The sequence below is a fragment of the Protobothrops mucrosquamatus genome, unplaced genomic scaffold, assembly GCF_001527695.2.
Source record: "Protobothrops mucrosquamatus isolate PMUCROS unplaced genomic scaffold, P.Mucros_1.0 scaffold1557, whole genome shotgun sequence".
NCBI classification, from domain to species: Eukaryota; Metazoa; Chordata; class Lepidosauria; order Squamata; family Viperidae; genus Protobothrops; species Protobothrops mucrosquamatus.
Genome location: NW_015387726.1, coordinates 88,466 through 104,763, shown reverse-complemented (window position 1 = coordinate 104,763; position 16,298 = coordinate 88,466). Strand labels below are relative to the sequence as shown.

The 16,298-nt window shown below is 36.8% G+C and overlaps 1 protein-coding gene across 1 annotated transcript in view; it reads right to left on the bottom strand.

Annotated features, from left to right (window-relative positions):
• LOC107293267 (ephrin type-B receptor 1) overlaps nucleotides 1–16,298 on the bottom strand; it is a 59,651-nt gene that overhangs the window by 8,347 nt on the left and 35,006 nt on the right. The window contains exons 6-7 of the mRNA XM_029285353.1: nucleotides 13,568–13,632; nucleotides 6,379–6,501 (exon numbers count right to left, since the gene is read on the bottom strand). Coding sequence (XP_029141186.1) covers nucleotides 6,379–6,501; nucleotides 13,568–13,632 — 188 coding nt within the window. The remainder of the gene's footprint in view (nucleotides 1–6,378; nucleotides 6,502–13,567; nucleotides 13,633–16,298) is intronic.

Here is a 16,298-nt window from a genome sequence, read left to right as displayed (position 1 = left end):
CGTAAGGATTACATTAGAGGGCCTTAAGGAAACTCTCTGGCCACTGCTGCTGCAGATTTTGTGAAATGTATTGAGGGAAATTATGGATAGGGCAGACCCTGTGTCAAGTTCCATCGATAATGGAATTCCCTGCAATTTCACTTTAAGTGTTAGTTTCTTTTTAAGGGGTTTGTGTGTGCCTATTCTTAAAATGTTCCGGTGTGTTGCACAGAACCCCACCCTGTTTTGGCTGGGCACCCTGGTACCTTTCAGATTCAATTCTTCCTTCGGTTGTACCTTCTGTCGACCCAGGCAGACCGCAGCGATGTGGCCCTTCTTCCCGCACACTCGGCAATTGGCGGAACGGAACCGGCATTCTGCTCGCTTGTGGCGTCCACCACATCCAAGGCAACGAAGCTCAGCTGGGCCCTTGTCCTGACGATCCTTGGACTTTCTTCCAGCAGCTTGGTAAAGCTTGTCCACCTCTTCTTCAGGATCTTCGTCCGACTCCTCGCGCACGTCTTCCTTGTGAATAGTGGTGGTCTCAAGAGCGTTTCTCTTGGGCTGCATGTTCTTGACCGCCCCGCCGGCAGCTTCTTCAGCCGAAACCTCTCGCAGAGCATCTTGGAAGGAAACATCTTCCCTGGTGAACAGTCTCTGCTGCAATTCTGTGTTTCTCAGTCCGCATACAAAACGATCGCGAAGTCTTTCTTCTAAGTCCTTGAAGTCGCACGGTTTAGCTGCTCTTCTCAAGGCCGCAACGTAGTCTTTTGCTGATTCTCCAACTCGCTGATCTCTCTGTTGAAATGTGTGCCTCCAAGCCATGACTGATTGCTTGGTCTGGAAGTATTCCTTTAAGGTTTTCTTGAGGTCGGAGTATGATACCGTTTCCAGCGAGTCTGGAGAGATTAAGCTCTCGGCGATCTCAAAGGCGTCTAGCCCACAAACGCACAACAATGTGGCAGCCTTTAAGCCTTCCTCCCGAATCTGGTTTATGCGAAAATACGTCTCGACTCTTGCCACATAAGATTCCCACCTCTCGGGGTGAGAGACGTCGAATTCCTCTAATTGCCCGACTTTATCCATGATCGATGATCAAGTTTTCTTCTTCTTCAGTCGCACGCACCCTCCAGCGATTTCGTACTGGCAGGATAACGCTGACTTCCACGCCGTTTCTTTCCCGGACTTCTTTGGGTGAGTCTTCTAGCTTTTCTTACCTGTAGAGACTGTATCCCACCTTCGTCGCCAGTGTTAAGTCCGGAGAATAATGGCACTTGAGACGAAGCATCTCCAACAAATCTTTATTGCTTGCTTCACTCTACGAACAACCAGAGCAGAGGCACGCAGGCCTCTATTTATACCCTCTGATCCCCGGGCAAGTTCAACCAATCATGAGGCGGGCTTTTCCCGCCTTGCGCATGCGCACAAGGCTGGCGCCGCTCAGTCTGGTCCCAGGCAGCTTCTGCAATTGCCCGGGACTCTTGCAACGTCCCGAGCCTGCCTCTTGCAGGCTCCGGACACAACATGTGCTGAACAGAAAAATTCTGACAGCGTGAAAGCAATACCACAGAAAGTTGCAAGTCATGGGTTGATTTGAAAAAAAAACCCCACACAGTAGGAAAACAATAGTATTTAGATGAAGGAAAATACTTCAAGAACTGCTTGGAACTAGGACCTAATGGCAGTTCTAGAAAATAATAAATCTAATTGGACCTTATAGGATCAATGAAAATTGAGGACAGGCCATAGGAAGCACAGTTGCAAGGTAACTAATTTTGATCTTGATCACTTTGAGATACAGGTGGGGATGGATCTAGATTGATCTATCTGAGAGGCTAGGAGAACAAGGATTCAGAGAAGGCTTAATAAAACCCAATCTCCTTATGAAACTGGGTTTATGGGGCAGCAAAGGAGATAGATGGTTCAGATCAGTGGCTCCTGAAACTGGAGTACTAGAAATGTAGCAGACTAGGGTGAAAAAGGACCTATAGCTGATGGAAACATTATTGGGGAAACTACAATATTTTCTCTGTGTGTCATAATTGAAATAAATAAGGCAGCCCTTTTAGAAAGCTTGGATTGTTTATCAAGTGCTGATGGCAGCACAGTAGAGGGCTGGGGATTTTCTACCAGAGACAGAGAGTTTGAACATGACTGAAAATAGACAAGAGCTCCTAGACAACCTCTGAGACATGGTAGGAGCTTTGAAGAAAGATAAAGGAGATAGGATACTTTCAGAGTCTGCCATTCTAAACACTTATTCCCGAAGAACAGCTCACAAATAGGACAAACAATCGCAGTGAGTCTGTTTAGTAATTGCTTTGCAGTGCTTACAAGAATTTACCATTTGATCTTCCCCAAGGCAGAATAGGCAAAACCTGTTCCCAGCTGAGAAGAAATTCACTTCCATAATGCTGGTGCTTATGAAATGGAACTTTTAACATTCTAAGACTGAGACCAAAGGCTTTCTAAGAAGAGAGATAATAATGTCTTTCCCCAAATATCATAAGGTTAAGCGGGGAGGGGGGGGGATAATGGAATCAAAAGAAAAATGAAAAGAAATTTCTTTTTAGGGCTATTGTGAGCTACAGTGTGTTAGCACTGCAGATAAAAACAAGATGGTTTGGCATGAGCTGCATCTAATCATGTGCAGTACACATGAAGGGCTAAACTCCTGACAACAATATGGAAAGCTTTCAAAGACTCAAAATGGGCTTTGTGCTGGTCCATACCCATGAATTTCAAGGTTAACAAGAAAGACCTGAGTCTACTGGGTTCCTCTCATCTAGTGCAGAGTTCCCCAACCTTTCGGGGTTGGCAGCCTGGAGTGGGGCAAGGGGGGAAGAAGGAATATTTTTGTGTGGGGGTGAATGCATGCACGTACACATGATATGTGCATGTGGGGTCACAAATGCCCGTGACACTCGCAGCGATGCTTGGCAAGTAGAACCATGAATGACCGCGACGCTCGTGTGAATGGGGCCACAAACGCCCACAACAGCCCACAGGTTGAAGACCTCTGATCTAGTGAGAAGAAAGACTTGTTCTTGCAGTCAGTTGTATTGTCTAGATTCCAGTATATGTGGCTTCTTTTCCCACAATATTTTACAAGCCTACAATTTGAAAGTCCTGGCAATCAGCTATGAAGGATGAACTCGATTAACAAGGTGACTACTCTGTACTAATTCATTGTATATCTCTTTGTTCACATCTTGTTGTGAACAAACAAATGTAAAAAATTATATGTAGTATTGTGTAAACATTGAATAAACTTCAAGTTAAAAGTTGTGACTTAAACAAAGCAGTAATTGAGAGCTTTTTATTTAATCCCTGAAAAATAGAATTAACTTTCTACAATGCCAATTCCACTATTTTGCACTGAAATAATTCTTTGCTAATCCTTTTTCTAAAGGACTATCACCTTGTAATCAGCAATAGAGGCCTCAAAGAAAGTTGACTGTGGCCCAAAGAAACATATGGAATAATAAATTTATTAGTTGAAAAAGCTACAAGACTTTATTTTTGCTTCAAAATATAAAATGAAACCCTTCTGAAACCAGTATTTTATTCATATTTTCTCAATCATCTCTTAGTATTACTGAATATGTAATTAATTTGCTAATAGTTAAAAGAATGATTAATTTAAGATGGTTAATTTAGAAGACATCTATCTGTTTGTCTATCATTTATTATCTCACAGTGCTAAATACTGATTTAACAGAAAGTTCCATTGAATTTAAAATGGATCATTCCAATGTCTTAACGATTAACACTGTATAATTATAAGTATTGGAGTTCTTTAATGCTGGAAAACAGATTAAGATTTCATTAAATGAATAAAAATGCACTCAAGAGACCCACTTAATTTGTGATACTTATTATTTTTAAACAACAACAACAACCACCACCAGGTTTGGGTTCAGATAACATGACAGACCCAATAAAGTGACTTAGCAACATAAGCAAACACTTTCTTTAAAGGAAAACAACAAAAATGATAGAAACATAAAGAAACATAAAACATAAAGAAGTGAAATGGTTCATCAAAGAAGATATAAATTTATAGCAGACATAAATAGAAGAAAAATACAATTGAAGTTAATAGGTTTGCTCTTTGAGTCCTACTCTCAATTCCTTGTGAGCTGTCTCATCTTCCTCCATCTTTCTTAGAAAACAGGAAGGTGACACCTGTTGTGCAATGATAAGGGGTCTGGTGTACAGACAGAAAGAGAGAGGGGGAGAGAGAGAGAGAGAGAGAGAGAGAAAGGGAGAGAAAGAGAGAGAGAGAAAGAAAGAAATAAGGATACTTCCAGATAAAAACTGCTGTGATTAGTACAGTATTAGCACACCTTTGGAAATATATTTTAAAAAAGATAATCCCCAGCACAGAAGTGTCATAGAATGCTGTGCTCTAACTGCCACCCAACTAGATGCTGAAAGTCTCCTGAAAACCACCATGATTAAAAATATAAATATTAAACATGCCAGTCTCGCCTACTTGATGTCCATAAACATCTCCATCTGGAAGCACCTTCAATGGAAAAGAAGCAATGAATAAAGCAATGCTGAAGGCAAACAAAACAATAAAGCAATTGGTTGTGACTAAGCAATTAATTCATTTTTAATTATCTGATTAAAGAAGTTGAATATTACAGGTTGAAGAACACGAGAGAAAAAATACAACAGTTCAAAAAGCAATAGGCAAGCTCACCTATGCTAGAGATGGAAAAATGGGAAGCAAATGTCTGCAAGCAAATGTAAACTTTTTTGACGCTAATTCCAGAAATGCATGCACGTAATAAGAACTTAGCAAAAAGTAAATTCTGGACCATTTCCAGACCAGTTTTAAATATTAGATAAAAATATAGAATGGAGATTCTAAGCAAAAATACTGTTGGTCGCAGGCTGACCAACAAATGCTTCAAATCTTTTTAAGCAAGATTGTCTATTCTGGATTACTTATACCATCACTGTGAAAAAGGCTAAATATGCCAACTTACTTTGAGTTAAAAATCTATCTGAAATCCATGGAGTAAATATACTTTCTCCTCAATTGAATTAGATATAAAATATTTTGTCTGCAGCTGACAATACTTTTTAAACTATTAATTAAATGGACTTTAGGTAGCTCTACCTCATTGTAATTCCAGAGTTAATGTTGTTATCATATGTAGACACTCAAACTATATAACTTTATTCATCCAGAAAGAAGTAAATATTGCCTTCTACAGATGCATGATATTTTCTGAGTCATAGAATCAAAGAACTGAAAGAGTTTTTTTAGAAAACTACCCTACTATCTGCAACAATCATGTTAAAACATCTCTGAAAGTTGACTGCAGATCTGTTGATTCAAATACATCTACTGCTGTGTCAAAAGTAAGTAAGACATATAAATTTAGCATTCTTTTGGGGACATAAGGTACTCTGATAAATGATACAGGTACAGCAACCCCAAGGATGTACTGTCAATGAGTCCTAATGTTAAATAACGCTATCTTACAAAAGTTTTAAAAGGTCAGTGATGTGCCTAAAATAAGATGACTAAGGTTAGTCATTGTCAAGGTATTGTGGATTAGACCCTAAAATGTTCAAACCAGGATCTTTAAGAAACTGTTTGTTTTCATATAGGTCTCTAGACTCTAACCAATCCTTGTACTCAAAATATCTATATCACCGAGTTCCAATATTAATTTAACTGAGGCAGATTTTGTCTATAGTGCCATCTAACATACTTAGTAAATATTTCAGAAAGATTAGATGCATTCTCACTGCTGTGCATACAATATATTAAAATTTATATTTGACAGCATAGACATTATTTTGATGTCCTACTTACCTATTTGCCAGATGTCCTATAATTATTTGTTTTCTTTCTGTAATTTTATATCTGTTTCTTTTAATTATATAACTTTTAAAATATGAACCACTTTGACTTTTTTTTAAAAAAAATGAAAAGTAGTGTACAAATTGTATAATTAATTAATCCTATAATTTACACATTTTAAGCAAATTGCTTTTATGCAAAGTATGGATTTTGAATAACACTTTTTTAAAATCAAAATTGCTAGGTTTGCTTGTTTTTTCTCTATGAAGGTGGAGATTGCTGCTCTATTGAATAGAGAAATACCATAAACTAGGGAACAATTGCCCAACCTATTTATTGTTAATTAAACCTGGGAGCACAACAATGTATTAAAGTGAGTCAATTAATTAAGCACAGCCTCTTCAACCACAGAAGATTCAGTTAGACTTCCAATTAAAAAAAAAAAAGTGCCAGTCCACAGATAATTGAGCTGAATGAGCCAGAGTATCCATTGTGGAGGAAGGAAGAAAGGGAGGGAAAGGAGAAAACGGGGGTGGCACTGAGCACCAAGCCCACTAGCAAATGAATCACACCTGCTCCAATGACTTCTTCAATCTTCACGAAAGACACATCAATTTCCTTGGCAAATTCACGGACAGCTTCATTGGGGTCCTCATATGTAAAAGGATCAATGTAGATCTTCATTCCAGGGGAGCCTTCCCATTTTAGTGGGATAAAAGGAGAGAAAAAAAGAATCATATTCATCTCTGGGAGGAGGTTAGAACAGCATCCTGAAGCTAAACCCTTCTTCCTTCCCTGAATTTTTTTTTAAACCAGGATCTCTTTCTAAGCTGGACAGTTCATTATCCCTTCTGTTCCAGTCCATTCTTATATCATTCTCTACTTCTCCTACAAAATCTTTTCTTTTGCAGTCTCCCTGGAAATTCAGGACATATTAGTTATAATGGATCAGGAGCAAAAAATAGATTATGTCCAAAAATGGGTGCACATTATTACTTATCGAAGCCATACCATTAGCCAATCCATTAGCAAGAAAGTAAAAAAAAAAGTGTAGCTAGAGAACAATATTTATTAGCCCAATGTCTTTTCTGCTTCCTCTGATTGTAAGGGTAGCTGTGCAATAGCAGTGAATGCAGGAAAGAAATAGAAGCAAACTAAGAGGGAAAATGAGTGAAAAGGGGAAGAAAGAGAAAAAGGGAGAAAGAAAGAAATCACTTTGGAAAAGTAAGTTGCCTGAGAAATTGAATACAAAATTAAAAAGAAAAGATAAAATACAATCAGTATCTAAGAACACAATTGGTGTGCTCTTTTAAAAGTGGAGTTACAGGTAAAGAGGATAAAATCATTTTTCAACAATTTAATGTTCTAGTAAGCTTTCTACTTGATTTGGATCGACGAGATTGCTACTTGGAGTGAAAGGTCTTCTTACAAGTCTTTTTTGTTCAGTTCACAAGAGCAAAGCTATGCAACAAAACTAGTTGCTAGTTCTATATGAAAAATGACAGCAGATTTATTGCACTTCCCTTAATGCATAATTAAAGCCATTTTTATTTACTCAGTACACCTTTTGATTGTTTTGCAGCTGCTACTGACAGAATATAGCAATTACAAGTTAGTGAGCATCCTAACAATAAAACACAATCTCCATAATAAATATTCTTCAGCTTTCTTTTACCCTTCTCTAAATGATTCTCTTTGTAGCTGATAAAACTCTACCAGACATGGCTGGAAGAATCTGAGAGTGCTAAAAGGATTTTGAGAGGAGGATAGAAATATTGTTATTTCACAAATATTAAGAGAGATCATACATTCAGAAATACAAATCATATTGGTAGAAGCACATACATTTTATGGAACATATGATCTAAGAGCATACCACTCAGGGTGAAAGATGTCTTTTCTGTTAATGGCTAGATGAAAAACCTAAGATTTTCCCTTTCTAAACTATTTTCTACACGCTGCTAACATCAGATGTTTTGCATTGACAATAACAGTCTTCAGTTCCCTTTTCAAAATGTTTCATCTCAAAAAAGTTGCTAAAGCAACTAAAACTGCAACATTTAGGTAGGTGATTGTTAACAGCTTCAAACATTAGGCTCCTGCAAGTAACTGGAAGCTTTCCAAACAGGAAAAATCACCAGTTATGGTAAGACAGGATGGCTCATATTCTTCAGTCAAAGGACTACCCTTGGCCTATGAATATCGTTTGAATGCTATTTCAAGACCGTAATCCAAAAGATGCGGATGGGTATGGCCTATGCTTTATTTAAATATAATTAAATTTCCCAGAGCCATGTAGTTCTGATATTGTAGTTCCATCATATTAAAAATTACGATTTGCCACTTTCAGATGAACTCATTTAATATTAAAATATATTTGACTTTCCTCCTGCTAAACATGTCTAGTGTGAACCAATAATATCTAGATAACTCAACCAATTGCTTCAGATGCTATTGTAGGAATGGACAACCACTAATCTATAGGCCACATGTAATTCTTAACTCTCTATATTTGGCAGCTGGCCTGTAGGTAACCAAAAGGTTTCAGAAAGATAATGCAGAAAGATAAGATAGATAAGATAGAAAAGAATAAGTTAGAAAGAAAAGAAGGGTCACCATAATGTTCAGTTTTGACCTGAATCATGTAGATTGCATTATACTTAATGCTGTGATCAAAGCCTATAACAATTGATCAATTCCTTTATTACTGGATTAATTTTATAATACTAAATCTGATGTAGAGTAATCTGCTATCTGAACAAACTATTAGGTACACATTGGTCCAAAGCAGGATTCTTCCATTACCAACAATGAAACTTGCCATGAAGTCATCTCTGTTTTGACTGCTTTATAAATGCTTCATCACATAGACTTTTACAGTTCCACAAATCCTTTTATAAGTGCAGTCACTTATTTAGCAGAATTACAAAGGAATTTACAAGATGATAACCAAGGCTAGTTTACAGATTAGAACAGCAAAACAAACATATAATTGAGGTGATCAATATGAGGGTACAATGACCTTGTAACATAGTACTAGCATACATTCTGCAAGTATAATGTAGCTTCTAAATGCCCAGCAGTATAGAATGAAGGGCCAGGGACAAGGTGTATGTACAACTGATAAATGGCTTTGAACTTGTTAAGAAAATTTGCCATAGTTTGGAACCACCCTAGGGGTAAAGGTGGGCTGACATAATTAGCACAGCATGAATGAAAGCCCAAAGATCAGAGGAAGAAAAGGACATCCTGCTATGCAATTATATGCTACATGCAACAACTCTGGTACTAATGATAGAGAATAGACTGATGCATATTTCTAGCTGATAGCAGAAGCTTTGTTCTTTTATCATGCTGAGAATTAGCAGCTTTTCCATTCTGCCAAAGGAAAACATTTTGGTACTTCAAAGATTGCACACTTCTGTATCACCAACAGATGATAATCAACAGAAAGATGCATTTCCTCAGTTTTAGATTGCTTAGGGCTTTTTAAGGGCAATATCCTGTTTTTATGAGTACTTAACAATAACTGATAGCAAAACAATAACTGTCTATAATATTTTCCTTCTCTTCTATAAATATTCCTACTGGAATTTGCAAAATGCTTTATTTCAGCAAATGATTACTCCATGAAAACTTTTTCAATCTCTTTGGATCAGGGAAACTACTTCTCGGTGTTCTTTTGTTAATGACTCTCCAGATTTTTAATCTTTAACATGTATATTCACGTAACTTTCTCTGGAAATCACTGTAGCCTTTTAACTTTGCTTCTTCCATGTCACCATTCTGTGAATGAAGGGCTACACATTTTTATTTTCTTTATTCTGATACATTTAGTATCCAAATGTATCAGAATGTAAAGTATATGAAGATTATGCATGTTGTAAAGAGTATAACCTGACACAAAAATTGCCAATGAAAAAAAGTTCATAATTCTTATGTGTAGTGTTTTTTTCATGCTAGTATCAATAGCCACCTGAGATGGACATTCTCATTAAATTATGTTTTTGTACTGATGCATTATGCTACTACATATATTGAAACATTATCCCAGTGATGTGTTTCTTACATATTATTATTTTTTTGGCCACCTCTGCAAGTCTGAAGAATAAAATTGAAACAAGTAAAACATTATCCATTTAAATGTTACACTAACTTATCTAATAGACAGCAAACAATAACAAAGAGCCAGTCTGGTTTAATGATAAGCAGAGGCTATGAGTTCAAGTCTTGTCTTAGGCATGAAAACCAGATGGATGATTTTGGGCCAGTCACTCTCTCAGCCCAATCCACCTCACAGGATTGTTGTTGTGGGGAAAATAGGAGAGAAAGTATATTGTGTGTCTTTGCTGCCGTACGTTTTTTGTAAAAAAATAATAAATGCTTTACCAGCATTTCATCATTTACATTCATACTGATATTCATATCTATCCATACATACATGAAAGGAGCTCAGTCTGCTTCAGTTGTTGGGCAATTTATTTTAATTTATCTGAATTTTAGGGTCTTGATCAATCTGATCACCATTAGCCTGATCAAGGATAATTTCTCTAACATTTTACTTTCCAATGTATATTACATAAATTCATTTTCAAATTCAATTGTTCATAACAATACAAGTAGCTTAATGTTGAAAACATTTCTAGATATTTGGGAAATATTGATTCCATTTATTCATTTAATGCATTATGTATTCCATATTTCCATCAAAATACAAGGTATCTGAGTTTCTCAGAAAAAAAGCTTTTCAACCAGATCCTGGTTGGGCCTAAATATCCTAAACTTATGAGTAATAGCTGAAAACTTCCCAATATGAAGTTAATTATAAAATTATTGTGAAAATCTTTATTTCTTACTGACCACTCCAACAGAAAATGTCAAGGTGTAAGGGGATCTTATTTTAAGTAATTTTATGATCATAGGCTATCTGGCTAAAGCGAAGAGAGTCAAGCAATATCCACATGGCCAATCAAAGAAGGTGGCTTTTATGCATGACTATTTCATTGATATTGATGAAGGTGATCTGGATGTTTTCTTTTCTCTTATATGTTACTTTTAAAAAAAAATGGAGCAAAATAAAGTAAAACAGGGGTCAGCAGGAGATTAGAAACTTAGCAAATAAGGAAATTGGATCTACCTTTCTGCCTTTACTGAAGAGTTATTCTATTAGCCATGGAGTTACTTTGGGGAAAGAATATGACATTAGGGAATGTTCACGGAGAAGGGTTAACATACATCGTCCCATCCATGCTGCAGGTTTTTGTAAAAAATCTCTCATTATTAATTCAGAAAAGAAAGGAGCAAGGCTGAAAACCAGTCACAAATCTCTCATACCCCATTTTCTTTGCTCCAGATAAGACAAACTAACACTGAAAGGAGGTAATGGTAATGAGAATTAAAGTTGTCCAGTCCTCACATTCTTTTAAACTATTTTTTTCCTGAGGTTGCAACAAAATATAATTTAACGTATATTCTGCTAATGAATGTATGACATGTGCTGTAGCATTCTCTTTGGGTACATTCCTTAGAAATATCAGTTACAACAGGGGTCCCCAACCCCTGGTCCGTGGACCAGTACCAGGCCGCGGCATGCCAGCAATCAGTCCACACAAACAAGCAAAGCCCCATCCGCGAGATGCAGGCAGCACACAAAACCACGCATCCTCCGGTCCATGGAAAAACTTCTCTCCACGGAACTGGTGCCTGGTGCCCAAAAGGTTGGGGACCTCTAAGTTATAGCACAGAATTTCAGAGGAACAGCCCGTTGATTGCCCACTGTAAGTAGAAAGTTTCATAGCTGATTGCAATTCTTCAAAGACTACTCATCAAAACTCCATTTCAGACATTTAGCAGCACCATTTCATCTCCATCTCATTCAAATTGGACCCTCATATAATCTGTCCCCATGTTCAGTCTTATGTTTACTTTAGAAACATAGTTATATAATATTGCTTCTGCTTAGTTAAAAAAAAATCAGATAAAAAAAATCAAGCATGATCTACAAAAATATTTTGATCACAGAAATAATATATTTGCTAGAAAGCTAATACATCAGTGTAAACTGATCTAAAACTTTTAAACTAGACATTTTTGTCAATTTTAAAAAAGTGCCTGTAGTAATAATCTGAAAGAAGTAAATGGTTAGGTTCTACAGTATTTTCATATTTACCACATTAATTCTAGAGACTTGGAAAAGAAGCTATTATTAATAAGAAGCTGTTCTTATTATATTGTTCTTATTAAAGCAATTTCAATTTGTTTAAAATCATTAGATTCTCAACAGCAAGCTATGCTGGCCTATATAATTTCAAGCAGAATTTACAGCTAAGCTACATTCAAAATCTTAGAATACAATTTGAAGGTCAGCAAATACAAAAGCTTCTATGAAGCTTTAATTCTGTTTCACTTTAATATTCATTTGATTAACTTTTACTATCACGATACAGTAGCATATTCTGGTCCATTCATTTGAATAATAATAAAGATGTTCTCCCCTACATTTTAGGCTCACATTGTCTTTTTTAAAGAAATAAAATGTCTGGGAGACTGCCTCTACTGTGCAAATTGGATTTCAGCTGCTCCCAATTTGGTTTCCTACCTTTTATCTCATTTCCTGATTTGGCTGAGGTTTACTTAGGTATTGCTGATGGCTGTAATCTATAGAACCCCAAAGAGTTATGCATGTTTGTGTTAGAGATTTTCCCCAAACACCTGGGAACTATCAAATATAATTGTTTGCAGCTGGCTCTGTATACCCTGTAAGCAAATAAAGCATGTGTAGGTAGGCTGTAACTATTTGGTGGTTAGGCTTGTGATTATCCTACTCACTTTCCTAATATATTAAAAAGAACCTTCATTATATAAAAACTGAACTGCTTTCCATGACCCAGATTGAATTCACGAAGCAATAGGAATGTGATATTTTATGAAACAGGACATAAGAACATTTTCCAACATTTCACTGTCACTGATAAATCAATGCATTTGGACAAAGTATTTTTAGATTGAATAAGATACAAAGTTTTGCTTATACTTTCTTCCAAGATCTTGCTTTTGCTTGCCAATCAAATGATGACTGGCACAAATACAACTGCCCTTACTGTATTCTGTAACAAGCTCCCATTTCAGGTGAGCTATGTGAAGTTCTGTGTTCCATGGATATTTGCAGAAAGGTTGATGACAGCCTCTTATTTCAAATAAACAACTGGCCCAGGAGCATATGGCAACAAGTGCTGTATAGCTTGGCTTTTCATTTTCCCTAAATGAAGCTGGGTAAAAAGTGTTCTAAAACCTACTTCAAATATCTAGCTAAACAAATGCCAGCAGAGAAGCCTTATCTTCTGAGGTTAAGGATTTCCTTCAGGGCTTTTTTGTGAATCCTTTCATTTACCCAGTTTCTATGCTCTCTGTTATTAATTAGTTCTGTTGAGCATCTGCAAAGGAAATTCTGATAGTACCATGTTTGCTCTGTTCTCTGCCCAAAAGGCTTGTAAGCATTCTTTTTGGCCAAAATTTATAAACTGTTTCTAACATAAGGGAACTGTAGCAACCTTAAAATAATATATCTGTTTTTGACTAGCATCCATTTTTTCCTTCCTTTTTTCCTTCCCGGCAAGCCCCCCCCCCCAAAGTATTTTTCAGTCTTCATCTCAACTCCAAACCAGGCCATTAAAAGATATGACTATTGTCAAAGCCTTACAACAAAGTACTTACAACTTTCCTGGCCCATCTATAACCTTCCAGATGGCTTAGTGCACTCACCTCTACCAGTACTGTAATGCTGTAGCTTATCACTGTATACTGCCTCTTTGCTATATGCTCGTTTCCTAGGAAAATAAAAAGTAAACATCAGTTCAAATTATGTTCAAATTCCAAGGCTGTGCACATTTTGAAAAGCATTTGGAGGCAGTGATTGTATAAACACGCCACTTCTCTAATACCTGGGGTCCCCTTCCAATATTGTTTTTCTCCTATGTCCCCTGCATATACACTCTGGTCTAGGACCTATTACCAAAAAGTACTTGCAGTATAATATTCTTTCCTTTTCTGTGTCTCCCCTTGGCTCATTCTGTGCCCCCCATTATGTTTTTTTGTATGTGGCCTCCTTGAAATATCCTGGGGGGGGGCATATGGCTCTGAATTGAGAACTGCAGCTATAGACCAAGTACTATGTAATTCTAGCTCTATCATATTGCCATCAGAAGAATCTGATGAGGATAAGACTCAGCTTGCTTCTGTAGGGAAAGAAAAATCAGTTCTGTGTTTATGGCTTTGTCATCGGCTTCTGACTGAGAGAAGGAACCATCAGCAGAAACTATACTTAACCATCTTAAGAAAAGTCTGAGTCTGTAATATGACAGTAAGGTTCTTTTCCATCTGCTATAGACAGCTCCTATCTAGGGGGAGAAGGTGATCATATCCCAGATCATAGCTGTCCACATAAGGATCAATGAATAGATTACTAAAACAGTATCTGTTACTCTTATGGGCTAATTTCAGGCAAAAGGATTAATTTAAACCAATCCATGATTCTATTTCTTGCTGTCTTCTGCTGTGGCTGATCTAATCCATCTGTCTCTGTCCTGATTAAGTAAGATACCATTTACTTTCCCTGGAAGATAGCAATACAATATAGCCAGGATTATATTTTTCCTTTAATAAATGCACATCCCATTAAAGGGCTTATTTCAGATGTAATGAAAATTTGGTTCTACCTATAGTTTGTTGAATAAACCACAACGGCTGAATTCACACATAATAAGAGGCAGGATGTTTACATTTTTCAGGCTAAGGCTGCATTTGGTCCTTGGGTGCTAAAATGTAAGCAGAACCAGGGCATAACTTTTTTTGATTTAATTAAATGAATTTACTTAAGTACAGTTTGTATGTGTTTAATATATTGCACGTAAACTGTATTTAAGTAATTTAAATTTAAATAAAAATTACTTAATTCCCTTCTCACATATGAATATATACATTGAACAAAACATTTCAAAAGACTTTAGGGGCATACCCAAAGGAGGTTTCACATTGTGCACCTCTTTCCTGAACTTACAAGTTTACAATGCACAGCAGCCGGCTGCATATAATCTGTAAATCAAAGCAATGCAAACCACATTATGGCTCAACATAATCTACAAATACACCCCTAGGTCCTTAGTGGGCGTATTAGCATTGCAAAGTCGATTAGCTGATCACAAATGAAAATGAGTCCTACTTTAGAGAACCCATTCCAGAAATGTATCAGGGGTATCTGCAAGAGGATTGGAGTAAAGTCAGTCAAGATGTCAAGCATGAATGTGTGACTGGAGCCTCATTCCTATGTGGACGCACACAACATGAACACGTGTACAAAGGACAGAAATACGGTCACACTCAACTTCTTAACTAATTTAATACAGGTAAGTCCTTGATTTATGACCACAATTAAGCCTAAAGTTTATGTTGCTAAGTGAGACATTTGTTAAGTGAGTTTTATCCAATTTTATGACCTGTCCTGCCACAGTTATTAAGTGAAGCATTACATTTGTTAAATTAGTAACATGATCGTTAAGTGAATCTGGCTTCCCCATTGTCTTTGCTTGCCAGATGGTCACAAAAGGCGATCACTTGACCCCGGGATGCTGTGACTGTCATAAATATGAACCAGTTGCCAAGCATCCGAATTTTGATCACATGACCCTGGGGATGCTGCAAAGGTCATAATTGTGAAAAATTGTCATAAGTCCCTTTTTTCAGTGTCGTTGTAACTAAACAAACTGTTCTTAAGTCGAGGACAACCTGTATTTTCCTATGAATGCTCCTGAAATGCACTTTGTAGAAAACTACCACTGTGGGCTGTTTTTGGCCAACAGTTAACAGAGTTATTTTCTGATACTGCCCTTCAAAATTTAATATGATTTACTAGAACGATTTAGTAATTTCTTACATTTTTAGTAACCACCCTATGTCAGATACATTTTCAGTGGTTTGCAATTACACCATACAATTAAAACTAAATAAAACAGACTTACAGTGTGGTAAAAACTATCATTAATAAAATAACCTTTTGTGTAGGTGGATAATATAGGATCAAGAAGCAAAAAGACAATGAAAATAGCAAACACCCATTTATTGCACCATAGTAGCCAACAGAAGGCTAACATACCATAAATATCCTCTGTGGGAGACCAAGAAGAGAATCATTTGGACAAGATTAAGCTGAGGGCAAACATTAGAAGGCAGTTTGGCCTTGGGAGACAAGTTTCCTAAAAGCAGCCCCCCCAAAAAAAGAGAGTTATCTAGGTAATTTGGTTTCTTTTGATTTGGTATTCTCAACAGAGGTGCATTCCTGGAGCTTTCTGACATGTAAATATTTTCTGGCACATATGTTTTTTTGCAAAAAAACAATCTATGTCCACTGGCACATCCATTCGTTTGTGGGATGTTTTCTGGGCAATCACTGCAGATCATTAGTTTTGCCAAAAGTATCCTGCTGAACATTTATGCATTT